The sequence below is a fragment of the Buteo buteo genome, chromosome 3, assembly GCF_964188355.1.
Source record: "Buteo buteo chromosome 3, bButBut1.hap1.1, whole genome shotgun sequence".
Taxonomy (NCBI): Eukaryota; Metazoa; Chordata; class Aves; order Accipitriformes; family Accipitridae; genus Buteo; species Buteo buteo.
This window is the reverse complement of record NC_134173.1, coordinates 46,133,396-46,159,065: the sequence shown is the minus strand read 5'-3', so window position 1 is coordinate 46,159,065 and position 25,670 is coordinate 46,133,396. Positions and strand designations below refer to the sequence as shown.

The window sequence follows — 25,670 nt, the reverse complement described above, 5'->3', positions numbered from 1 at the left end:
TGTCATGGATTAAGCATGATCCCCTAGAGAGCTATTTTGGACTGGAGACAGTAGAAAGCTTCTGTCGTCTTAGCTGTATGTGTATAAACATGCACCAATGTTGGTGGAGTGAAGGAGGCTCTCTCTGAGATTTTTTTAAGTGTCTGATCTGTTTTAGGCATTTGAGATTGACATCCTATTTCAGGACTCTTCTGGTCTTTTGTAAAAACATGTTGAAAAGTTGTATTTCTTTGAAGAAAGAAAAAACTAAAGCCTTGATGTGAAACTGACTGTCAGCAACAAGACACAATTTGGCAGGTGAGGTGGAAGGACTCTAATTGCTGTGTGGTATTGTTAATCTTCAGAAAAGCAGCTTTCTGAGACTTCTGCACTTCTATAGCGTAGTAACACCTAAGTATGTTTTACCAGCCTTTCCTGGTGCCTGGCATTAGTGATACAGTTTAGGAGCACATTGCGTCTTTTCATATCCAACACTAAGCCTCTCTGTAAGGAAATGGCAGACAGGCTTGTTTAAAAGATTACTAAAATGAAGTGGCTTCTCATCCACCTTTCCATATGATGTCTTTTTTTCTGCGCTAAAAAGCTGCTCTTTTGTGTTCCTTTTCTTTTTGAAACATCTTGGGCTACTTATATAGCCACCAAATCCCTTCATTACTGGTCTCTTTAACGTCTAGTCACTTGGCCCTGATCATGGGATTAGCACCAGGAAAGAGAGGTCTGTCATAAGCACCCTGTAATGCTTTGGAATAGCCCTTCTTGTTCTTCCGAATTTGCCTTGATGACATTCTGTTTGTTGTTGGGTTTTTTGCCGTGGTTTTTTTTGTTTGTTTGAGGTTTTTTTGCTTTTTTGTCAGGAATTTCAGTAAGCACAAACTTAGCGCAAATATCAGAAGGGTATTCTTTGTTTCTGCTGTGGTGACTTATTTTAATTTAAAGCCAATTTGATATACTCAGGTTCTTACTTTCCTGATAGTAAAGGTCACCAGGAAGGTATGCTGTTTTGTCTGTACTATCAGACTGGTGAATGCAGGCTGGGATTCTGCAGGCTATCCTCTTAGCAAGCGGAGTTTGTATGAAGACAAGGGAATGATGCAATTCTGATTTCAGTTCATTTACTGGAATCAGTTGCAAGGACAGCTTTAAAACCGCAGTTTTATTTCCCGCAGTTACGGAGAACTTATTTGTTGGGTACAGATGCAGATCCTGGGGAAGCTCTGAAAAATAATAGGCATTTTAAGAGATTAAGGACAAAAGGCAAGCCTGTAATTTGGTCATGTAAAAGATCCATTTACAATACTTTGCTCTCGTGATTTCCAAAGAATTTTCTCAACACCTTAATCATCCCAAATCCACCGTGGCTGTTTGGACCTTTTGTTTCTATAGGTCAGTTTTATTTCTAATCCTTCTGTTTAAAATACTACCCAGTGCCACCAGGAGGTGTCCGTGTGCTATTTATCGGTTACTTTCCGGGGTGCTTGCATTTTTTAATTTTTCCGGGGGGGGGGGCTGTGCTCCATAACAATGCCACAGTGGTAGCAATTTCTATAGGATCATTATTGTTACATAGCATTAGTGTTTGCACTTCCAAACAAATGAGGATGTTGTGTTTGTGTTGAGAAAGTTCTTCATTCTTTCCCTGGATGAGAAGAATTAAAGATGAAAAAGACCTGTTAAGTCATCCATCTTCTTCCTTTACAGCACACCCTGTTCTCTGAAGTATACTGTATAATGTATTGAGGATATCAGTCTGTTGCTAGGGTAATGATGACTATAATCAGATGTTACACAGCTACATTTTGACTGCATTGCAGGATCAAAGATGAGGCTGTGGAAATGAAGATCTTTTAATGAAATACGTAAAGTGTGTCCTATTTGCACTTGTGTATAACTTCCAGGATTAGTAAAGAGAGATGAGTGTATACTACAAAATGCTAAATATCACACAGTATTTTTATGTTGCATAGTCCCATTTGGTCTGTGATATTTAATTGGAAAATATCTAGTGTATTTTCAGTGTAAATATAGGCATAAAATATGTACAGATCCATAGTCATCCATAGGACATTACAAATGATTACAAGACATCCTACTACACTAAAGCCTAAAATAGTCCCATATTTATTACCACATGGATATTCAGAAGCATTCATTAGAGTGAATAGTAAATCTGATTTCATTTGAACATCAGATAGGAAGAAATAGTTGATAAAATACGATCAGCCCTGCCAGTGATATAATGTATGGTTCAGATGTAATTCCACAGGGTCTCTTGAAAATCCTGTTCCAACCAAATTAAAATTCAGTGTGTTGCAACAGTCACAAGCACTACCTGCAGATGCTGTATGTGAGGGAGGGCAATGTGCAGGAGTGACACTTTTTTCATGGCTGTGCAGTCAGATTGACTACTTCTGCTTCCTATTGCATCTTGCAATCAAAGTGTGTTTTGTTAAAACACATGCCATCCTTGCCAAGGAGAAATCATCAGCCTGAAAGAGATTTCCAAATACAATGGCGTGTTGTATGGGTTACGGCCAAACTTCTTAAAATGTTAAGAGATTTATAAATTTGCCAAATCTCATTTAGTAGTCACATTTCACTGAGGATATGTATTCATACTTAAAATTTGCTTCTATCTGTTTGCAATATCCATGTTTGATGAACACAATGAGACTTAATTTACATGCTAATGCAACAAAACAGACGCAGAATAGATCAACGCACCTGCTAACACATGCATTATTTGGGCCACACTAGTACTGATTGAATGACAGGTAGCTTTAATTCCCTGATGCTGGTTTGCAGAGCTGCTCAAGATTTGATCTCCCTACAAATATCTCCCACCCATCTCTCAGATGACATGTCACTATTTTCTATAAATTACTGCTGAGTTACTTTTTTTTATTTCATCTCTCATCCCTCATCCTTTTGTATGTTAAAAACGGATTAATTTTTCAGGATCTAAAGGTGTTCTTTTCATGGAAGTAGATCTAAGCATTAACTGATTAACCATTGATACAATAGGTTTATTATTTAACAAATAAAAACCACTTATCATCTGTCTTTGCTAGTGCAAGAAGGTAGTGTGGATTTTTTGCAAACATTTTTGTCTCAGACATTTTGGGAGCACTTGAGGATCTGCCTTGGTCAAGCCTGTATCAGGCTATCACCTATTACGCTACACTCATGGATCAGCACCAGGGATATTCTTTCTGAAGTCAAAATATCACCTATGTTGAACAATTTATCTTCTTTTTAGCCAAGACCAACATATCCTGACTGTCCATCATATGGTGGAGAAAGCTGTATTCTGCATTGGGCTCCACCTGCCTTACTATTAAGAAAAGATATCCTCCTTATATTGCTGGCCTATCTTCTTGAATTCATGCTTCCTTCCTGGCTCTATTGCTTCTCTTGTGCCAAGAACTTTGAAGCAGATCCCTCTTTGTGCATTGATCAAAAAGATGAAGAGAAACCACCTTTCCACTACAAGACTTTAGTCAGTTAAATATACAGAAATCCAGTACAGCACTCCATATCCGTATATTTCTAGGGTATTGTTTTACACAAGGTAAGCACAGGACAGAAAATGAACCAGCGAGGAAGAGAGGCAGAGCAAAACAAAGAAACAAGTCTGGGCAAAAATACAGCAGTTTAACGTAAGAATACTGCTAAGGTAAGGCAAACTTTGTCACAGTTGAGGTTACATTACTGTGCTCAGTCTCAAGACCAGCTCTCAAGTCTTTCCTTTTCACAAAAGTCATTGATGTTTCTGAAACATAAAATATAAACATTAAGCACACCTGGAATTCTTCACTGTTTAGCTGAGGAAGACATTCATACTGTAGAAGTTCCAGCTTAACCACTTTGGCAGTTGTTCCCCTCCTTCTGGGCACCAGATAATTTCATTATCCATTTGCAGGAAATCTAACTCCTCAGGACCTGTCACTCATACCAAGATACACTTTTTCCCACTTTAAAACTGTGGAAAAAAATGGCAAGGGAAATGGCAGGGATAGGTAGTAGGTATACTGACTTTTTTTCATATTTATTTAATAATTGTTGTATGGAAGGTCACGGTGAACTTCTGGCTTAAAATGATAGTTTGATGAAATAATGGTATGTGCATACTTGCTGCTGTCTTTTAATAGCGGCTTTCTGAAGCACATGGGCAGCATTAATGGAAATAAGCAGAAGAAAGAAATGCCAGTATCTCTGCCCAATTCTAGTTTTATATTCTTTGTGTTTCAAGTGGATGGAGAATCTAAACCCTGCAAATGCAATGCCTGTGAACATAGTCATCGACTTTATTATGGGCAACAAGAACATGAGTACAGAGACAATTTTTTGAAGTGACAGGCCTGGCAGGGTGAAGGAAGCACTGAAAACATACCAACTAAAGAGATGGTAAAACAAACAAAAAACCACCACCAAAAAAACCCTCCAAAGCCAAACCTTTAAGTTGTATTCTTTTAAGCTCATAATCCAGACCTAACTTTGTTGAGTTTATGTAGCTTTTGGAGAGGTCTTTCTAAGATAATCCTGAATTAAGCAAACTTCAATATTTTACCTATCCTGAGAACAATAAAATATAAAGATAAGTGGAACAGAAGCCAGAGTGGCAGGCTTACTGAAAAAGTTAACTAGCAAAGGGAAAAATAAACACAGTCAAAGTCCAATTCTGCCATCTGTGTCCCTGTTATATGATGCAATTACACAGAAGTAAAGGTGTGACTATACTTGAACTAGCTCTTTTGTAATTGCTTGGGTAATAATAGTACTGAAGATACAGTGCTGTGATTTGGCACAGACTAACCACACGTTTACGTAAAGCAAGGCCTGCTTATAGATGCTACAGAAATACCCCAAATAAAGACAGCAAGCAGAGTTCAAGTGATAAAGCAAGCACTCATACACTTTTGGGGGATGAGGAACATAAACAGCCTTTTACTCTACTGAATTGAATAGCGCTATTTTCCATCACAGAGAGATGTGTTTCACAACTCAGCAAAGGCCTCTGTAATTGTTTTAAAACCAAAAGAAAACAATAGGAGAAATAGAAGAAACAGGTACACAATAGAGAGGAAAGGCTGAAAGAAATTTTATTTCACAACACAGAAGAATTTAAGAAGGAAAGTGTACTGAACTAAAAGAAAAGCACTGAAGGAAAACCAACACTTAAATGTACTGTAATTACTTATTCCACTATTGCCTTTTTCTGTTACATTTTATTGATGATGTTTCATGGATCATCAATAAAGTAACACTGTAAAAAGCCCTAGAATCTTAATTCCTTCTGTTGTTTGTGCTGGATTGACAGCAGTCAATGACAAAGAGGCAACCAGTTCAGCTTGAAGACTTGATGCAAGAGCAAGCGGGGGGAAATAATTTTTAAAAGTTCAATAATAATGTATTAACTTTGAAAGGTACACCGAGTGAAACAAATGAATAAATAATTAGTTTAAGGGTAACAGTATTTTCAAAGCAAATTGAGTACTTCTGTTACCAAGAAGATAGGGCATTTGACAGCTAGTAAGACAGCGAGGCATTCAGCTTCCAAACAATAAAAGGTGAGAGTTAATATTACACTAATGAGCCACAAGCATACTGCTGGCTTGGTTTTTATTAACACTAATAAATGAGCTCATAATACTGTTCAGAAGTGGGGTTTTTTTTCTCCACACATCTCACAAAAGAATTTCAGGTGACAAGTACTGTGATACATATGGTAGAAACAAACAGCTGTGGCCACAAAGATGTTTTGTTAACTGATGATTAATATATTCAGGAAGCAATCACACTATTTATTAGTAAAAGTTTACAAACATTAAAAAGTGCATAACATTTGAAACCAACAACAACACAAAAATATATATAATATATATACTATATATAAAGAAAGTGACATCACCTCCTGTTAATAAAAGAAAACAAATCTTCTGACTTTGTGATTGGTGCTTATGTGATTGCCATGGTTTACTAGTCAGTCACTCTCTTTACTCACCTTAGTCACACAGAGGTGTGGCTGCCCCATTTCGCAGTATTCAGCCTCATGTATGGCCTTGTCTATTGGGGCAGGATGCGGGGAAGGAAATCAATCATCATAGCTACTGCAGAATAGTTTATTAAATTGTAGATATTTTAAGTAATCCCCTGGATGGACAAGCTATCCTGGTATTTCAATGAAGGTCCAGTTTGGACTGTCATTTTGGAATAGCTCAAATGGGAAAAATCCAGTCTTTCGGGTGCTAGATGCCAAGTCTCTCACTTCCCTTCCCACCTCCTAGCCAAAAGGCTGCTGTAGCACTTCTAGCACTTGGCTGTACCTAGTGCATCAGTAACAGGCTACTGTCTGTGCAAACTCAACAGCCTGATCAACTGAGGCAGAGACAAGGAATAGAAAAAATAGTCCCCCTGGCTGGATCCAGCCCATGATCCACTAGTTGGACTATCCTGCAATCTAAAACTCATTCCAGAATACATAACTGGCAATAACCTATGCCAGTTATTTTCCTATGTGTAAACAAGGCCCATCGTTAACAATGTGAACCAGGAAAATCTCTAGCACCACGGAATTTGTTTGAATTTTAACCCATATAAGGTTATAAATGTATTCTTAGAACTACCATAACAATAAAATACTTGGACTAACATTTTAAAAAAATATCTCGGAGAAAGATTAAGAAATTTGAGTAAAATTAGAAAAATGGGGAAGAATAACATAGAAGATTTAATTTGAGTCTCTGATATGCAACTAACTACAGGCAAGTGGTAAAACTGTACCAAGGACACAAAACACGCTGAAGTATTCACATTAACAAATCGTTTTGAAGGCTCATCTAGTAACAAATTAGAGTGTTGCTGAGTCATTTAGGTTTAGGCATAATCAATTTAGCGGTTGACGTTTTAAATCTATCATGTGCACATCACCACATTATGCAAAAAACCAGCCCTTTCAAAACGCGTGGTAGAAAAATTCACAGTAACAGAAATATTCTTCATAAGCAGTTGAGAAGGGGCAGTGTGGAGCATCTAAGTCGTACAATACAAAAACCATTGTAAATAACAGAGCTGTAAAACAGACGCAAAGTTCTAAAAACAGTGCTTTCTTTACAGTTCTTTTAATGGGTGAACACTTTGGCCAGAGAATTTTAACCTCTGAGGATCACACAAGCCTTTGCTTAAGATATACAATTCGATCCTCTGATGTTTCAAAGGCCATTTGCTACAAGATTTACCTGTTCTACTTTCTAAAAGTGTTCCCATCAAGTAGTCATTATGAAGGGATCCATCTGATGACACTATCCCAAGAAATCAATACATGTTCAACCATTGCTAATGACAGAGGTAGAGAAAATTCTGTCTTCTGCCACAGCTTGTACCCCCATTTTTAGCATTGTGTTGAGTGGGTTCCAGCAGTGAAGACACATGCACTTTCTTTTCCACCAGCTTGCTCATGGAAACAAATTTGTTCCAGCATGCTCTTGTAGTCTGAAAACATCCAGCAGCTGCTCCAGTCGGTCAAAGTCGGATGTCAGCTTTCTTGCTTTGCTCCCTCCCCTTGGGCCTCACCGGTTTGCTCACTTGGATTTCGTTGTGCATCTCCTTCTCCTTCTATAACATACAAAAAAAGGACAAGTGATCCACCCTAAACCAAAGAGGTCTTCCTCCCAGAAGCCCAACTGTTCATCCACTAGCCTCAAAAACAAAGTAAAAAGAAATTGAAACTGAAATCTTGCATTAAATTTGAAACCTTTTACTAAGATAGCTATACGTTGCATCTCAAGAGACACCTTCAAAAACAAATTCCTAGCTGCAATCACCACTATTTATTCACTGTAATACTATGACAATGTAAGAGAAAAAAAACCCCAACTAATTACACCAAGTCTGAACAGAGTTTAATATAAAGAGATGCAACTTCAATAAAAGGAATATTGTGTTAAAGCTGTGTTTGTTCTGTGTGTCCGTTTTCAGTACCATGCCCCATGGCGTTCAGTCTAGCTGTCTCACTGAAAACCACAGAACGATCTGAGGAACAGAAAAGATCTTACAGTGGCACAGGGAACAGACAACTCATAAAGCCTGTCTAAAGAAGGCTAAGAAGTGCATTGACAAGTGCTCTATTAGTACCTATATGCAAAGCATTGTATTTCACCTAACTACTAAAGACCTAACAGGTTCAGACAGCTTGAAGCTAAGTGCAAGAAAGACGCAAGTCCCTGAACAGTGGACTAGTTAGCTATAGGTACATAATAAGAAATAATGTTAGGTAAGAAATAATGTTAAGACATAAGTTCTCTATTGTATCTTGCAAGGATTCTGAGTAATTTGTATTGAACTGGCTTGATACAGTAGTTAAGAGAAGAAAATTCCATGGACTAAGTTGTAAAGAGGCCTAAGTAGAGACAGTAGTGCTTCTTAACTCTAATCTATAGATCCTTAGAATAATGACAGGGTTCTCAATACAGATATTTATTGTTTCCCCATTTCAAATCATACTGTACTTCTGCAGCTTTATTTCTGTTTATAGAAATAAGCATCATAAACACCTTCTCTTTTCTATATAGAAGAAACGGCACATTGCTAATGGAAAAATGTTCTTTGCATTGCAAAGGACATTGCAAAAAGCTCCGACATGATAGCTGCGTTTTGTGCATGTACTGAGTATTTAGGTGGCAAAATGCCTCAGAGGTTATTGGTAATTATCAAATTCAACCTGATGAAAAGTTGTGTGGAAGGCTGATTTAACCTATTAAACAGTGAGGTTTGTCCTGTTCATTAGGGGTTGAGTAATAAATAAAGATTTGTTTTGCAAGGCACTTTCTCAGAAAACTTTTTATTTCTCAGTTTTATCCCCCACATTACAAAGGATTCCATCAGGATGGATCTACGTGCAATTATTTCCTATTGGACAGAAATCCCTTTTGCCCAAGTTGTCCAAACACTTTCCACAAAGCCTCCTACATTTGTTCTGATACCGCAGAAGTCCAGATGAGTGGAATCTGATTTTTTTTATTCCTTTTTTCCCTGCTCCATACTCCATTTATTCTGACTACTAGGAAGTCTTTAATATGGCTCATACTATCTGGGCATGTCAAGCTTTTGTGAAAGAATTTTTTTTTTTTTTTTTTTTTAAAGACAAAACTGAAGAGAGGAAAAAAAACCTTTGCAAAGTTTTTGTGTTTAAAAGAAGAATCATCCTGGACACAAAGCCCAAACATTTCACTACCTAAATGTTAAACATAGTGCACAAAGATTCAAAGAAAGAGCACTAAGGTTCTAATACACCACTTCTTAAAAGATTTTCTCAACTCACTGAAAAAACTCACTAGTTGAAATCCATTTAATCTATAATACATTGTCACGGTACTACAGACTGTCTTCCTGCTGGCAGAGCTCTCCTACCAAAGGCCTTAAAATACATTTATGGAAATAATTTTTCTTCTAAGTTCTGAGAATCCCCAAATTGCCCAAGCACACTCTTAGACTATTCTTCCTTCAAAACCTGATGGCTATAAGCTCTTAAAAGTAGGAGTTGCAATTCTTACACAGTATTTTGAAACCAAGAGGCAATACTAAAAAGCCCCAAACCAAGTAATATACCATAAGGCATAATACAGTTGTGTTAGTTGGTAAACTAGCAACAGTTACTAGTTCTGCTAATGTGTAGCTTTTAGCTCATTTTTCTTCCTGTAACTTTACTGACTCTTCAGTGTCTATCAGTGTTCCCAATGCTTACACGTAAAACATTTCTACCATGAACTAAAATCACTTTTAATCACAAATTTCTACAATCACTCCTTCACTCCAGTTCTGTATGACTTCAACGCCTCTACTATCCTCAGTTTTTTGTAGAAGGTTGGACCATTACAACTTTTACAAGGAGGTCTCCTTTCCACTTCCGCACGGAATCTGCGTTCTGTGGCATATCTGCAGACAGCTAGAAAACCAGCAGCTTATTTTAGAGATTAGACTTGCAGAGAGTGGTCCTCATTCTTCATTGTACTTTTTCCCTACTACTTTATTTAGCTACAATCACCTGTAAGATGATCTGAATATAAAATTTCTTAGAATTGCATTGGTTACCTTGAGAGAGTTGAGCAGATGAGCTACCTGCCAATTTCTCTACTAAAATCTTTCTTTTGCCTTCTGTCTTATGATTTCTGTTGCAGTTTTCTACTTGTCAGATGTACACTGTGTTGATTTACTAAATTTAGATAAAATGGGTTGCCACAGAGTACGTGGAACCTGTATTTTGAAGTTTGGTAAATATATCCATTCCATAGATATTAGCAGGTTGTTAGCTTATTATGGACTAAGAATACTGAAACAGTTGTTTTGAAGGGAGGGTATTATACAGTAATTACATGTATTATATATAATTATGCAGTAAACTCTTGATTATCTGTTTTGGCTCATCAATGAGGACATGAACCAGCACTCTCTTCAGGTACCAAACAGTGCATGACAGAAAATATGTGGTCTTTGAACAAGGCCTTACTGCTTAGTGCTGTTCAAAGCTGTTCCTGTTCTTTACAGAAAATGTATCTGCAGGCTTTTCAAAGTGAATGTACTAAATATGCTTGGATAGCTTAATTTACATATGTTTTATAATAACCTCTTTTTTTTTTTTAATCTGCATTATCCTACTCTGCCATTACTCCATGCAGTTGAAAGCAAATGTACTTGAACTTTTGCAAGAAAATGCATATAGCTGTAATAAGAATAAAAGAAAAACAGAATCTAAACTTGATGTCTATATTTGTATAATTAGGTAGTACTTAGCATAAGTTGTTTCACATGCACCTTGAAAGAAATAAGATATAACCCCCAAATGTGTTCTCCTCTTAAGCCTGTCAGGTGTGATGCATATCTGCATCCCGCAAGGACTAGTATATTCTGAACAGGGATTTGGAATACAAAGTATTTTTTAGCCTCTATTTGGTTTGGAAATACATGACAGGATAATACACTAATACTTGTATGAATGATAATACAATGCATTTTCCAATATTTGTGGTTTGGAGATTTTTATCTGGCACCTAGGTGTGCTAATAATGCAAAATTTAAGTATATTTTCATGGTATCTAATTCAAACTTTGTAACCTCCTGAAGAAGTATGCAGGCATTTTTGTGTATCTACTACCTAAGGTAATTTTATGAGCAACTCTGTATGCTTTTCTGCAATGATTAAGTTAACCCAAGCTGCAAAAGAGGTCTCCAAGAAAAACTAAATAGACTCCTGAATTATGCATTTAAAATTAGGCTAACAGTTATTTAAACCACTTTCTTCACTACAGAGCTAACTGCATGTACAAAATGCATACCAACATATATTACACGCACAAAGTCACATTCTTTTTATAGCTCACAAAAGAACACAGTTCTGGCTTACAATCACTCCAACAGCTTAACTTAAAAAATAGGGATTGTTTAGATTTTCTAAATGGACAAGATCAAAGACAATTTGGGTAAGTGTAAATTTGAGACTGAAGAAAATTAGAGCAAGAAGGAAGGTTGGCATTATGCATTTCAAATGCCACCTACTTTATATTTTTCCAACATTTTACACGTATCCCCATATTAAAATAAATAGACACACCTACACACATACTAATAAAACTTTTCTTTTTAAATAGAAAAAAAATAATGGTCCTGCCCAGCTAGAATTGCATGCATCTAGAAGCTATAGGCCCCAAATTGGCAACTGCAGAAGGAAATGACTTAGGATGTACATTTGTCTGAAAGCCAAAAAAAACAATCCCCCCTTCCAGACAGCACTACAACCCTCCAAATGTCACACTGTCCATGTCTGATTGTCCAGTGATGAGACTGCCTCTCAGAACTCTTGCCATTGGCTCCAAGAAAAATATGTGCACAAACAGGGCAGCTGCTTATCAACAGTTTGTTCTTTGCCACATTTGTTTTCTTCTGCTATTATTAAAATAAGCACAAGACCTCTTTCCTAAGATATGAAAAGGTCTGTCAAATATCTGTAAGATCCATTCATTAACTGCCCCCCCAACATGAAAATAATTACACAGCCATATTACTATTTTTATTTAACATAAGGCCCTTCAGCATACACTGTCCCTCCTTCCTCTCAACTGAAGCTGCACAACCAACTAAAAATTTTGTTAATATTAGAGGTGAAGTAAGATTTAGGATTGCATTAGTGCTAATCACCTTAAAAGAAGGACAAAGTATCAGCAGAAAGGGGAAAGAAACAATTTATTTACCCAGAAACAAAGAGCCAAGTGAAACAAAGAGCCAAGTAAAACAAACAACAATGCATTGCTATTGCTCTGTCCTCTGGCAGATGAAAACAAAATTAATCTCCGCAATAACCTTTCAAGTAGACACATGGCTTCTCCTACAGGCTTCAAAACAGAGAGCTTCCATTAAAGGATATTATGAAGAGGTGGGTCTTAATAAAGACTTCCTTATTTTATTCCTTATACTCAATTTTCCATAAAATTTATCCTGATATGGACCCTGCCACTAGGCATTCACTGCAGAATTACTTTTTTTTTTCCAATAATATGTTGTACTTGCAAATAACCACCCTTCCCATTTATGAAATCTGGGCTTCCTATTGCAGACAACCCCCGCTGATCAGAAAAAAGTATTTTTGTTGCTGCAGGACAAGGGAATAATGTGTCCACATAAACCATGTTTTGCATACTACTCTTTTCATTTTAGTTTTAAATAAATATAATAAAAGACCAAAATGTACTCACCTGCTTTGTTTATATCAAGCTCTGATAACTTTAAGGCTAATTCACTAGAGTTCCCACCCGGAGAGGACACGAGTATGTCATGTAATGCATTTCTTCTGCCTGTTCTTCCTGAAGCAATAAAGTCTGCATATGTAGATTCCACATCAGTCATTGCTAACAAATATCCACATAGCAGTACCTGGATGGGAGAAAAAAACCAACACTTAGATTACCAGAAAAACAGATGATGTTATGGAACAGGAATAGAAGAACTGAGGGGTCTCACTGTGGAGTAGATTGGCTAAGCAGTAGAGCAGCAAAAGAAGATGCCTCAGTCTCAAAATTTGGAGAAATTAGGGAAGAAACAGAGTAGAAAGCAAAAAGTGTGTGTGGATTTTATGCAATCTGTATTCAACAGTATTTTAAACAACTTCATTTTTCATACTTCATAAAGTGCTAGTGAGTACTTTATAAAAGCAATGACCTCAGCAACATAATTTCTTTATAGAGATGTCTCTGCTTTTAATATTAGCTGGGAAGTAGGAGGTAGGTAGGGGGTGGAACAAAGTTCTTTTCTGCATAAAAAGCAGAGCGTAAGGAATAAGAAAGTACGAATCAATAATGCTTTTGCATGCAGAACACTGTGCTCATACACAGGCACAGCTATGTTTTCTGTATTTTCCTTTCTGTTAGTATGATTAGTTTTGGCATTGTATATAGATGTCTTCAGACTCAACTAATTTATTTTGGTGTGGTAGTTGCACCAAAGCGAATACATTACCATCAAGTCACTGAAACAAGTGGAGACATGCTAACAGAGCAAGCAGAATTAGCTAAACGCTACTGCAGAGGTTAGAAAGCAGTGCTCTGTAAGTTAGATATAAACTCAGAACTTATTTTCATTAGAAAATAATTATTTCTCCTGTTATTATGGAAGAATGTGATGATGTGCATTAATGTAAGATCTGCCAAAGATATAAGGAGACTCCTATTTCAACCTCAGTAAAAGAAAGATTTGCATCCCTGCTGGAGTATCTGCTGTATCTGCTGTAGATCGAACGCGTTAGGATTTTTTTTTCTTTTTCTTAAGTTACAGAATTGTAACCAGAGACAGGGGGAGGGGGAAGCACTTTCTCTTGCTGATCACACTGCTTTTACTGTAGTTCCATTTGTACTCATCTAAGGTCTCCTGCAAAAAGCTAGGCTACCACGCTTCAAATGTAGCTTCCTTCATGCTTTATGTTTGGATGCAGTAGGGGAATCAGGGAAGCTTTCTGCTAGAGCGGTACTCCAAAGAAAAGCAGCCCTGGGGAACCACTAAATAAAACCAGCACCCCCCACAGTTGTATGCTTCTTTCATTTCTAAGCATTATTTCTGTGGTTTAGCATATTGCAGAGAGAGGACATGGGCATAAGAGCAACATTGCACAGTTGCATACAGTGAGAAGCTTTAGCTATTTTTACTAAAGTAGGTGAAACTTGAAACTTCACATTTGCATAGAGCTTACAAATCTTTTTAATCAGTTCCTACTGCAGCTGCTGGACACTGAAGAAGCCCCTAAAGTCATCACAAACACTAACAGCAGCAAAAGATTCAGCTTTCTCTCTTTAAATAAAAAGAAAACAACCCTCAGTTTTTGCAAACACTTTATTTTAAACACAGATACATTAAAGACAACAGCCAACCCTTCCCCACCCTCAACTCTGAATAACTTCACAAGTCCTGTCCATTCTTCATCTTCATTCTAGTCCTCACCTCCCCAGCTTCAGTTAGCTGTATGAGGGTGTAGATATGATGTGTCTGAGAAGCCAAGAAAAGGGTTCTACGCCATATTTTATTTAGTCTAAATATAACTATATCAAGTATCATTGCAAGACTGACTGACTTAAAAAGAAGTTCATTGCTACAAGCTTTGCTGTCCCATGCCAAATGCTGAATGGCTGACAGGATAATTTTACTCCTATGAACAACCACTGTGAAACAGGAAACTGCTTTTAAGAAAACAAAAAAACCAAACCACAACAAAATACAACACAACACCCTCCCACCCCCAAACCAAAAAAACAACCACAAAACCTAACAGCAAACACCTACGGAATGGAAAGAGGTCAGCATTGACTGAAAGCCTGCCTGACACATAAAATACTGTAGTGCCTCTCAATTAACAAATGGTTTCATAAGCATGAAAGCATGTGCATTTCTTCCCGTGAAGTGCCCACTTCTTGAAACACTGCAAGAATATTGAAGCAAATGAGAAGTCTACCATTTGTTCTTTGCCCAAGGTGCAGATATCACAATGCCAAATATATCAACCACGTAGTAATGAAGCATGTAACTTACAAAGGTGAAGGGGAACAGTGAGGACAGTTGTGATACAGCACAAGTTTTCAGACTTATCTGACCTGTTCACTGAAGAGTATCATCCAGCAAGATCAGAAAATAAAAGATTTTAAGTGAAACTTACATGAGTTTTATTTGTTCATGCCTGTTATTGCAACTGGCCTGTAGAAAAGGAAGTGCAAAACCTGAAAGTAATCAATGCACAGGCTTGGATTTTGTCATTAGTGTAGCACCAGTCCAAAGTCATCATAGCTATCACTCCTGCGAAGACACTAACTTTGTTTTAGCATAGAAAAAACACCACAGAGAGGAATAGTCTTTTGTTACTTTGGAAGCTGCGTATCAGTGCCTCAGGAACAGAATAAGCAGAGAAGACTGTGACTGAGGTGGAACAAGCTATGGGGCTGTAAGGCTGGCAAAATGAGCAATGTTGTACTCCATGAGCAATTCCCTGGACTGTACAAACTGCACTCCACAGAATACTCTTCTGTAAGATTATACTGTTCTTGAAACATTCCATAAAACATGGAGACCACCAGAGGAAATCTCAAGCTTATTTAATTTTAGCTATGAAACAAGCTATAAAGCCATAGGAAAATGTGCTTGTGGAGAACTTTATTTTAAATGTTCATTTTCTATAGGCTCAATATGGCATTACTAACAACATTCTGATCAAAAAAGAATGTTACCAAACACACATTTATTAACACTTCTAAGTTTTCCTGTCTGCATCTTCTCCTAAATATCAAACACCATTCTGTTTTGTATTGGCATTATCTTGAGACATTACTGCATAAATATGGAACTCCACTGACATCACCCAAGAGCTCCCCTTCCAATGAATGGCTCAGTGCCCAGCAGTCTGTACTTATTCACTGAACCAGTCATTAAGGAATTACCATTCACTCAAAACCCCCTTTTTTTCCTTCAGTCTTTCTGGAAAGAGTGGAATTTGCTAATAATTCTGTGAAATATAATTGGAATTTCCTAACTAATTGAATTAACAGATATTCCTGTGTTAAAGATTGTGGTTGCAATCCCTCTAGTTCTACTAACTTTTTTTTTTCTAGTTGCAAAACCAGTACTCTGCTACATGGTATTAAACCGAAAGAAGGTGGCTGCAAACCTCACTGTTTCTGCCAACTGAACCAGCAAACTAAAGCAAGCAGTTCTGTGAGCATAAGGACTAATGAAACCAGCTGTCACAGGATTGGATCCCTTGGTAACTACTAAGATACTATCCCATCTGAAGTCGCCTCCCAGCTGTGCTTTGTCTTTCCCCCCATGTAGAGTCACTTTGCCTGGTAATGGTTTAGAGTTTGCAATACAGCCCGGGGGATTTTCATATGGCATCTTTCCTTTCCTCAGCTTCTTAATTTCATAAAACCTCTAGAAATGTGGGTATCTTAGATTTCTGTCTCTTTCACCTCCCAACTCCTTCCTCCCAAAGAAAGATGTGCTGAAAATTTGTTGAAAGCACTTAAAAAATTACGGAGGATGAGGAAGGTAGATAGGCATAGTTGCTATCTTGGATTTTAGCCAGCATCACAAGACATCTCTGTATTATTAATGAATATTCTGGATAATATATACTGCTACACCTGCAAAAGGCCTACTTCTATATTCTGTGCAAATGAAGAAGTTTTACAGGTAAGCATCATAAGGAGTAGAATTAGTATCCAGAGAATGCAGGAGGAGAAAAGAAGGATGACAAGAACAGTGTAATTTAATAGGTACAGAAAGAATCAGTATTTCTGTTTTCAGAAAGTTCCTGGAATACTCCTTGATCTCCATAATCTAATTTCTGTGTTAAATTTTCCATTTCCATGCTATATATAACAAATCTTATCCCCCAAGTTTCTGAAGGTAACTGTCAAATTTCTACAACTGTTTTCCTTCTTCTACGTACTTCGGTTTTATTGAAAGAGTTCTTAAAAAAACCCTAAAAAGTTAGTGGTGGCTTCACAAATGAAATACCAATTTGACTGCATTCCATAATCATTTAGTGATTATGATTCCATAATCATTTAGTACAAGTGTTACACAGTGCCATTGTTCTCAAGAGCTTGGAAGTGAACGTATATAAATTATGTGGCATACCAGCATGAATTAAAAATCAGTGTCTATAGAGTTTATGGGCTAGAAGTACCTAGGTTTGTTGAATTTAGCCTGTTTGAAGGACTAGCTACCTAAAAGAAGCCCAAACACATTTAAAGTACCTTCACTAATTGGTATTTATTATTATTTTAAAAGGAAGACAGGATAAGAACGGGCACTTGACACATGGCTTGTCTGTGGGATTTGGCATATGTTGTTGGCTAGCACAGGAGAGCTGCCATTTTCTTGGCAAACCTGCAGTGTAAGACTTAAGAGGTACAATCCTTCAACGTTTACTCCCCCTCTTTCTCCATATATGCTTAATGATGGCATTGAATAAGGGATTTTCAAATAAAACTCTCCCAGGCTTTGGCTGCTAAATGTTGTATCACGATCAGCACATTATTTAAATATAATTATCTATATTCAGCTTTCATAAGGGAACAAAAAAAAAAAAAAGAGAACTTGTCATTTAATAGCATGTCTGTTATGGTGTATAATTATGCTTTTAAAATAAATTTTTGTTCCAAATCTAGCCTTAGCTTAGAGATAGGGCTCTTTCCAGTGAGGAGATAGCTCTATTCTACAGCAACCTGTACCTAGATTCCCACTTCATGCATGGAATGCTATACTGAAAACAGAAACAGAGGAACAATTTAACAAAAGTATACTTCTTCCACAAGAGATTATATCTGTTGTGCTGTACAATAGTATTGCTTTTGCACAGACACAGATGAGCAAGAAAATATCATTAACTCTTCAAAGCCAATTAAAGGAAATATAACTGTCCATGCCAGCTAGCGAGCTGGACAGTATTTCAACCTGCACTTTGGAAATCCCTTAGGTAGTCTTGTCTGTGTGATGTTTCCATAGTGACTACCTCTATAAAATAGTAATGTAGAACAGGTCACTTACCTTTTTCATGGTTAACATGTTTTTACTGTGAACATAGTATACGTAGTACTCCTAGTACTAATAAGATCTTTATGGAAATTAGTGGGCAATTCAACTGGTTAAACAATGAAACAGAACAAAGAAAATGACTACCTGAGATTTTTTTTTAAACCAGAAAAAAATTAAGAAGCTGTTTTAAATCTGCATAAAAATAGCACTATGGTGTTGGATATCCTTCAGCTCATAACCTATATATAGAGATCATTCACTAAGACAGTTAATAGGTTCTCCTTCTGCGTTATCTAAGTTATATTTTACCTAAACAGATCTACAGAACTAAAAGCCAAATAGTTAAATTCTTACTATGTCCTTGCTCAGGCAAATTTCGTTATGCCCATGACCATAAGGATTTGGTCTCTCATCTACCACTTAATTTCAGTTCACAAATTCATTTTTATCTTCCACTATTCCATAAAAATGGGCAGTGAAATAAAAGCAGCAAATAAAAAAAAGCAAACATAATCCATGAAGTAATACTACAGGGACCTTGGTTCTTTGTCATTCCCACAGACAATTATTGAGGTTATTGGAAGTAATTATAAATAACAATAAATGTTTTGATATTTTGAAATTGACACCCTATGCAGGAAACAAATCACAACGTTTAAGTATTCACATGGGGACTCTTATGTTAGGGAACGGAAGAGGGTGAGCTACTATCTACCACCACTAGTCGCTGCTCATCCTAAAGAGAATACCAAACGGCAAACAAAACGTGTTTGAGAAAAGAGGCATCTATTGCTGTGTGACTTTTTTACTTGCAGTTGGTGAATGGACCTCTTGGCTTCTGAAGGGAAGGGGGGAGTTAAAGCATCACTTTTCAAGATGCTCTGATACTCTATGAACAACTACATCCATTGCTATAATACCTCATAAGCGTCAAGATGGATAAGCGCCTCAAGCAAGATGGGAGCTATCAAGCTCATCACGTGACACACATCTGGCAGCTCTGCTGAGCATTCCCACATCCATCTGAGTTCTGGGAAGGTTGATGTTACAGGGTTCTGGGAGCTATGCAGCACTGCAGTTTATTTCTTTAGAATGGTGTGGTGCTCCAAATCAAGGAGCAGGGTTAACACAATACTGAACAAACACAATGTTTTGTTCAAAAGGAATACTTTGAGCCTTTGGGGAAAGCCTGTCCACTGGGCCTCTATATGGCAATCCAGGAGCACTCCTTTCAGAACAGAGGGATAACACGAGAGGCAAGTCCAGAGAAGAATATGTAGGCACAAAATACACCCCTCAACAGGAAAGAGGAGCTCTTCCTCAACTGCTGGATTACTGGAAAAGCCCAATCTATTGAGCATTCACAACAGACTGGCAGCTTGGAAATGCTTTGCACAAAAAAGAAAAGACTTTCTGCAGAAGTGTAGAGTAGGTGTCTGCTTAGCATCAGGATGTTTAGTAGAGAGAAGGGGGGGAAGTTTTGTGGGCTTTGCTCATGAAGCATCTCTGTATCTTCCTAACCTTGCCCTTAATTCAGGATTCATGCTATAAGCAATTTTGTTCTCTCAGACACTCTTGTCAACAAGGGCCACCCTGCATAGCCAGCACTTTAAACATAATTCTCATTAGAAAACATAGCTGAGTCTCTGACGTCTATTCTTTAGAGAACTTTTTATAAGCACTGTAGTGACTATTTTTGTAACAGCTATGTCTCCTCTGTTGTATGTATTGCTACATACAACAGCATGTATATGGCTTTATGGGAAAAAAAAAAGAACAAAACACTGAACAGTCATGATCAGTAGTCTGCAAACTTTTTGGGCCAAACTGCTGTGAGCCACTGTAATCCTTATAGACAACTTTCAACTGAAAAAAATTATAGGTTTAGCCAACTTTTAACCGAAGGCCTAATAGCAAAATAGTTCTGTGAATTACCTGCAGACCAGTATGAGCCTTCTAAACAATCAGCAGTACAAAGACGATAATGTGGAAGCCACTCAGATAAAGGGTTTTCTATTAAACAGATTTCCAATTTTGGGCAGAAGCTTAATGCTATGGAAGGGGCTAAGAATGAGATTAATTGGACTAATTTTAAATGCCTCTATACACATATGTAGGTAGGTACCTATATGAGGTGATTCATCTGATCCATATTAAGCATTTGTTTTAGAATGAATGCAACTAGTACCTTCAATGTGCTTATCTCTTCCTACTGAATAGAAAAACAAGTCTAGAAGGTGAGCAGAGATCTTTGTTATACACGCATTAAGTTAGGTGACGTTAGTCCTACTCTAGATGTCCTAAAAGGATTCTGGTCCATTGAATTTTTAAATTGCTTATCCACATAAGACCTATTCCCTTCAAGATGTTCCCCCCCCCAGAGATACACATCTTGCTAGATATTACTTTACTAGTATTAATGCTTTCAAAGTCAAAGCAAAAAAAGACTTCATTCTCATAAAAAAAACCAACCCAAAAGGTGGCACACAGACAGTATGCAGTACATTGTTGTGTACTTTTCCAGTTAAATGGGAACCAGCTGTGTTTTTTAAGAAATAGCTCCATGGTGCAAGGCGACGTCCATTCATTTATAAGGGCTGAAATACTCAGCTGAACTATAGATTTGAATGGCTAAATATCCCTAAGTAATTTATTATAGTTGCTGCAATTCCTAACAGTGAACCATGAAACTAACATGAAGATTCACAATCTTTAGCTAGTTACAAGCCAAGAAACTTAGACCATCTCTTCCATATTAATATCTGTCCAAACTGATAAAATACATAGCTTTTTTATGCTAGGATAAGAACTAATGTGAGTCTTGCTCTTCATTGTTTTAAAATATCAGTAAAGGTAATGGCTAGCAAGAAGGTATTAGCTAGCACTGCCAAGATTTATCTATGCATGTGCTGGGTTGGGATAATATGATGAAATTACAAAACCACAATATGGGCATGAAGAATCAGATTTCAGGTAGGGAGACAGCATCCAAAAGGGTACTCTGTCTGGAGGACAAGACCAGGAAGAAAAAAAGCAGATGGAGATGGGGAGTATCGTGGTTTAACCCCAGCCAGCAACTAAGCACCACGCAGTCGCTCACTCACTTCCCCCCCCCACCCAGTGGGATGGGGGAGGGAATTGAGAGAAGAACTAAAACTCATGGGTTGAGATAAGAATGGTTTAATTGAAGAGAAAAGAAGAAACTAATAACACTAATAAAATGACAACAGTAATAATAAAAGGATTGAAATATACAAGCGATGCACAACGCAATTGCTCACCACTCCCCAACCAATGCCCAGTTAGTTCCTGAGTGGCGATCCCCTCACCCCCACTCCCCCCCAGTTTATATACTGGGCATGATGTCACATGGTGTGGAATACCCCATTGGCCAGTTTGGATCAGCTGCCCTGGCTGTGTCCCCTCCCAACTCCTTGTGCCCCTCCAGCCTTCTTGTTGGCTGGGCATGAGAAGCTGAAAAATCCTTGACTTTTAGTCCAAACATTACTTAGCAACAACTGAAAACATCAGTGTTATCAATAATCTTCTCACACCTAACTCAAAAACACGGCACTGTACCAGCTATGAGGAAGACAATTAACTCTATCCCAGCTGAAACCAGGACAGGAGGAAGCAGCAATTGCCTTGGAGAACCGAGAGTTAAGTTGGAGAAACCAGTTAAGCTCGTACAAGCAGAAAGATAGCTTCTAGTGTGGTAGACCCCTCCAGCTGCTCTACCAAGAGGTACCAGCTGGGCTGACTTGACTCAAGGACTTCACACAGGGCCGTTGTTTTGAATGAGGGGTTTGGCTCACTGAAAAGACATTTTATGGGGCAGGGGGAAACCTCAGACATCTTACAATGGAATGATAACCTGGTCAGGTGCTTGACAACATTTTATACTAATTCTTTGTATGGCATCTTTCTATTTACTAGTCACTAAAAAGACTGCTTTTAACATTGTGGAGCCTATTTACTAAGAAAATGGGTATCACTTTCCTCCTTCTGGAGGATTCCATCTTAAATATTTTAATTTTCCATCCTCAGAATACAGAGTATTTCCACCACTTACTGCTGAACCAAGATCTAACACAATTATGGTGCATAACAAACCACGGACATGGTTTAGTGGGAATGGTTGACAGTTGGACTCGATCTTAAAGGACTTTTCCAACCTAAACCATTCTATGATTCTATACATTGTTTCCAGGCAATACTCATATCATTACAATACCCATTTTCATCTGAAAATGCAATGCATGAGGTTGTCTTAGAAGACCTGTCTTATCTCACTGGAAGAGATTTAGCTTAATAGAATAATCCTTCCTATTACACTGCTCCCATTCCCAAGGTAACTAAAGTTTGCATTTTGTGATGTTCTGCATTCTGACAATTTGATTGATATGTTTACAGCATCTACAACAGCAGTTTGTAGATAACAAAAGCATTTCAAAGGGAAAGCATGCAGTCAGAACAGCAAAATGAAAATGTCTAGATAACAGTATCATGACAGCATTTAAAACTTAGCCTATATATTTATCCTCTGTGGACAGAAGGATGCACCAGCATTTTCATAAGGTTTCTTCCAGACCCATTTGCTAGGATCCTTCAATGTTTCAGTACAACATGTAGCCTAGCTACCAAGTATTCAAGATATCTAAATGCTCCACAGTTTACCTATCCTTAAACTCTTCCTTAGTATTTAAAAAACAACTGTCCAGCTTCCAAGACACTTTCCTCAAATCTTTAAGACATCCAAAGCTAATAGACAGATGCAACAAATTCAGCAGTTTCTGGTGGAATAGCTCAAGTGTCTGCATGTGACTACCTTTTGAAATGATGCAGCCATGACTCATCATGAAAGTATGTGTTGCAGCACCCAGAACAGAAGAGTTTGAGCTTATTACTGTTTCTTCTCAGGCGGTGGCAAAAACAGTGCTAGAAGGAAGGGATTTGCCTTTTCGGGTAGCAAGATCATCCACAACTGTATGTTACCAAATATTAAATATTGGTTCCTACGTTTGCTTTTAATAAAATCAATTACCTCTTGCAAAACCAAAGCTTCTATAGTATGGTGTGCTTCTGTTAAGATGTCACATTTCACAGGCAAGCTCGGGGTTTGCTAAGAATACACCCAATGACACCATACTTTTCAGTATTTGCAAAGATAAATACCACTGGGCCAGCCTGGAGACCTGTGAACATGAGACAAGCAGCTTTTTAATAATGTAAGTATTTGAACCTCTTTGTACCTCAACACATTAATCAGTATTTCATTCATGGTATATTTGGACAACTTTTTGGCTCGTCAATAATAAATTAACTTTTCCATGCAATTTTCTCCTGTGGCAGGCATTTAACATCTGCTTTACATTTGAATTAGTTTTCCCAGCCACCAGACATTCTGCCTTTCTTTTAATTACTATCTAGAAGCTACAAAAGAAGCACAATTTGGCTAACAGTATTTCAGTTTTTGTAACTTAAAAGCAGTTCAATTTATTATACCTCACGTGATAAATTCACATTTTATATTGCATATCATTTCACTTTGGTTTCTCTTAGTCTCAGCCTTACATTTTTCAAGGTTTCCATCATTTTTGCATTCTGTTCCCATGTGTACACCGACTACTTTAGAGTCTAAGGACTGCCTGGCTCTGTTGCTACGCAACAGCATAGCCTACTTAGGGCTTCCTGAAATAATCGTCTCAAATGTGCTTTTTTTCAAAGACTTGTTTCCAGCAGGAATACTTTACTGTTTCTTTATAATGGACCACTGATATTATTACCACAATAGTAGACAGTGGTCACCTGGGAAGTTTTGGTCGCTACTTAAGGTGACAAACAATGTTACTGCTTGCAAAATTCAGGACATACCTCCTGCATTAGCACCGGAAGGTAAATATCTAAAATATTGCTGTGTTTGCAAGATGTTCTCCAGGTATAAAAGAGCCATATACTTACAAGGAAAAAAAAAAAAATCTTAATTGTTCTTTGTCTTACTCTATTTCATTCAAGGAGAAAAAAAGTTCTCTATTTAATGTAGAATATGCCACAAGTCAGGAAAAAATAAACCCTCTTTATATGAAGTCTATTATAAAATTAATCAGCTCAACAGAAGGAACATATATGCAAATACTCCAAGTTGCAATTCATTATAAAATAGGTTGATTTCAGAATTCTTTAGAACATGGTTCCACATTTTTAAAATCATATTACAGATGCCATGAACTGGGGCTGCATTTGTTTTTTGAGGTACCTTCGTGCAGCCCTTGAGAAACTGTCCTGTGAAACATTCAATATTTCCAGCCTCAAACAGCATTTTTCTTGTTACGAACTTCTAGTGCTGCTGCTGCAAGGGTGGGCCAATGTTTTTTGTTTTCTTATTGCTGGCTTATTTTGGAATCTTAAGTTAATACATTTCTGTAACAATATGTAGAGCAATATAAACACAGGGTTCTTGTTAAAGTATCAATCAACTCTACAGGGCCAAATGCCTTACTATGCACCAGGCTAAAGGATCAAAGGAAGGAGGTTTAATACTAAAAAAGAGATTTTAATGAAAGGAAATATTTTACCTCATATTCTTCTCTTTTCCTTTTCCACCTTAGCATGCTCAGTAGCAATTGTGTTTATGGGGAGATGTGTCAGTCCAGAACTGAGGTAGAGAGAGAAAGGATGTTTCCCAGACCCAGAGAAAATAGGAATAGGTTTTAAATTAAGGCCCTTGCAGAGGCAAGTCCACCTGCAGTCTTTTAAAGGAAGAAGGGGAAGAGAGCAGCAATTTCATATTGTTTGCAAGATCCTAAGTCTTAAAGATACTCTTTTTCTTAAAAAGTAAGACTGTGGTAGGCACAGGAATGGGAATCTCAAAAACAAATGCATGAGGTGGTATAAAGGGGTAATTTTCTGTATCCATCTGTGTAGCCACATACATGCATAGTAGCCAAGCTATCCAACAATATGATTCAGCAAGGTTTAGTGAGTGTGACTCTCCCAGAGTGATGCATTTCAAGTCTCTATTCTTTAAAACCACATAAAAAGTACAGCTCAGACTCAAATCAGTTATCACTACTGTTTTGAAAGCAAAGAGGTCAAGACCTGAAGAGCAGCAACCTTTGGAAGGATCTTTACAGTAAGCCAACAGTCTGAAACCTGGAAATGATACATGATCAGCTGGAGGAGAGAAAAGCACTAATAAGGAAATCTTTTATGATGGGGAAATCCTTTAGTGTGTTCAGTTTGCATTTTACATTTTGCAGTATTTATGGGCATTTAAAAGACAGGTCAAATAATTTCTAACATAAAAAGACAAAAAGAAAGCCCTCATATTAGTCAGGTAAGTTTGAAGATGGGAACGCTACCGACCTCTTTTGCATGTCCACATTTAAAAAAGAATCTAATTAAGCAAAGAGGAAAAAAGCAAAACAAACAACAGCCCATCTTCCTGAATAATTGTTTTGTGACCTAGGATCATTTTGAACACTTCGGATTGAAAAATCTGTACTTCAGAAAGCTGTCCTTAACAATACTGACAAGTTTCCATGTGCTGCTACCAGATGGAAACTAAAAAAAATGGCTTGCATATACTAATATTTAATTAGCAGTTGTGC

At 37.4% G+C, this 25,670-nt stretch overlaps 1 protein-coding gene across 7 annotated transcripts in view; it reads right to left on the bottom strand.

Moving 5' to 3' along the window:
• Positions 1-5,078: 5,078 nt before the first annotated feature.
• Positions 5,079-25,670, bottom strand: part of PKIA (cAMP-dependent protein kinase inhibitor alpha) — a 46,171-nt gene continuing 25,579 nt past the window's right edge. For all 7 annotated transcript variants that reach the window (XM_075023482.1, XM_075023479.1, XM_075023480.1 and 4 more), the window contains 2 exons: positions 12,741-12,918; positions 5,079-7,611 (listed from right to left, as the gene is read on the bottom strand). In XM_075023482.1, coding sequence (XP_074879583.1) covers positions 7,532-7,611; positions 12,741-12,891 — 231 coding nt within the window. In that variant the 5' untranslated portion in view covers positions 12,892-12,918 and the 3' untranslated portion in view covers positions 5,079-7,531. The remainder of the gene's footprint in view (positions 7,612-12,740; positions 12,919-25,670) is intronic.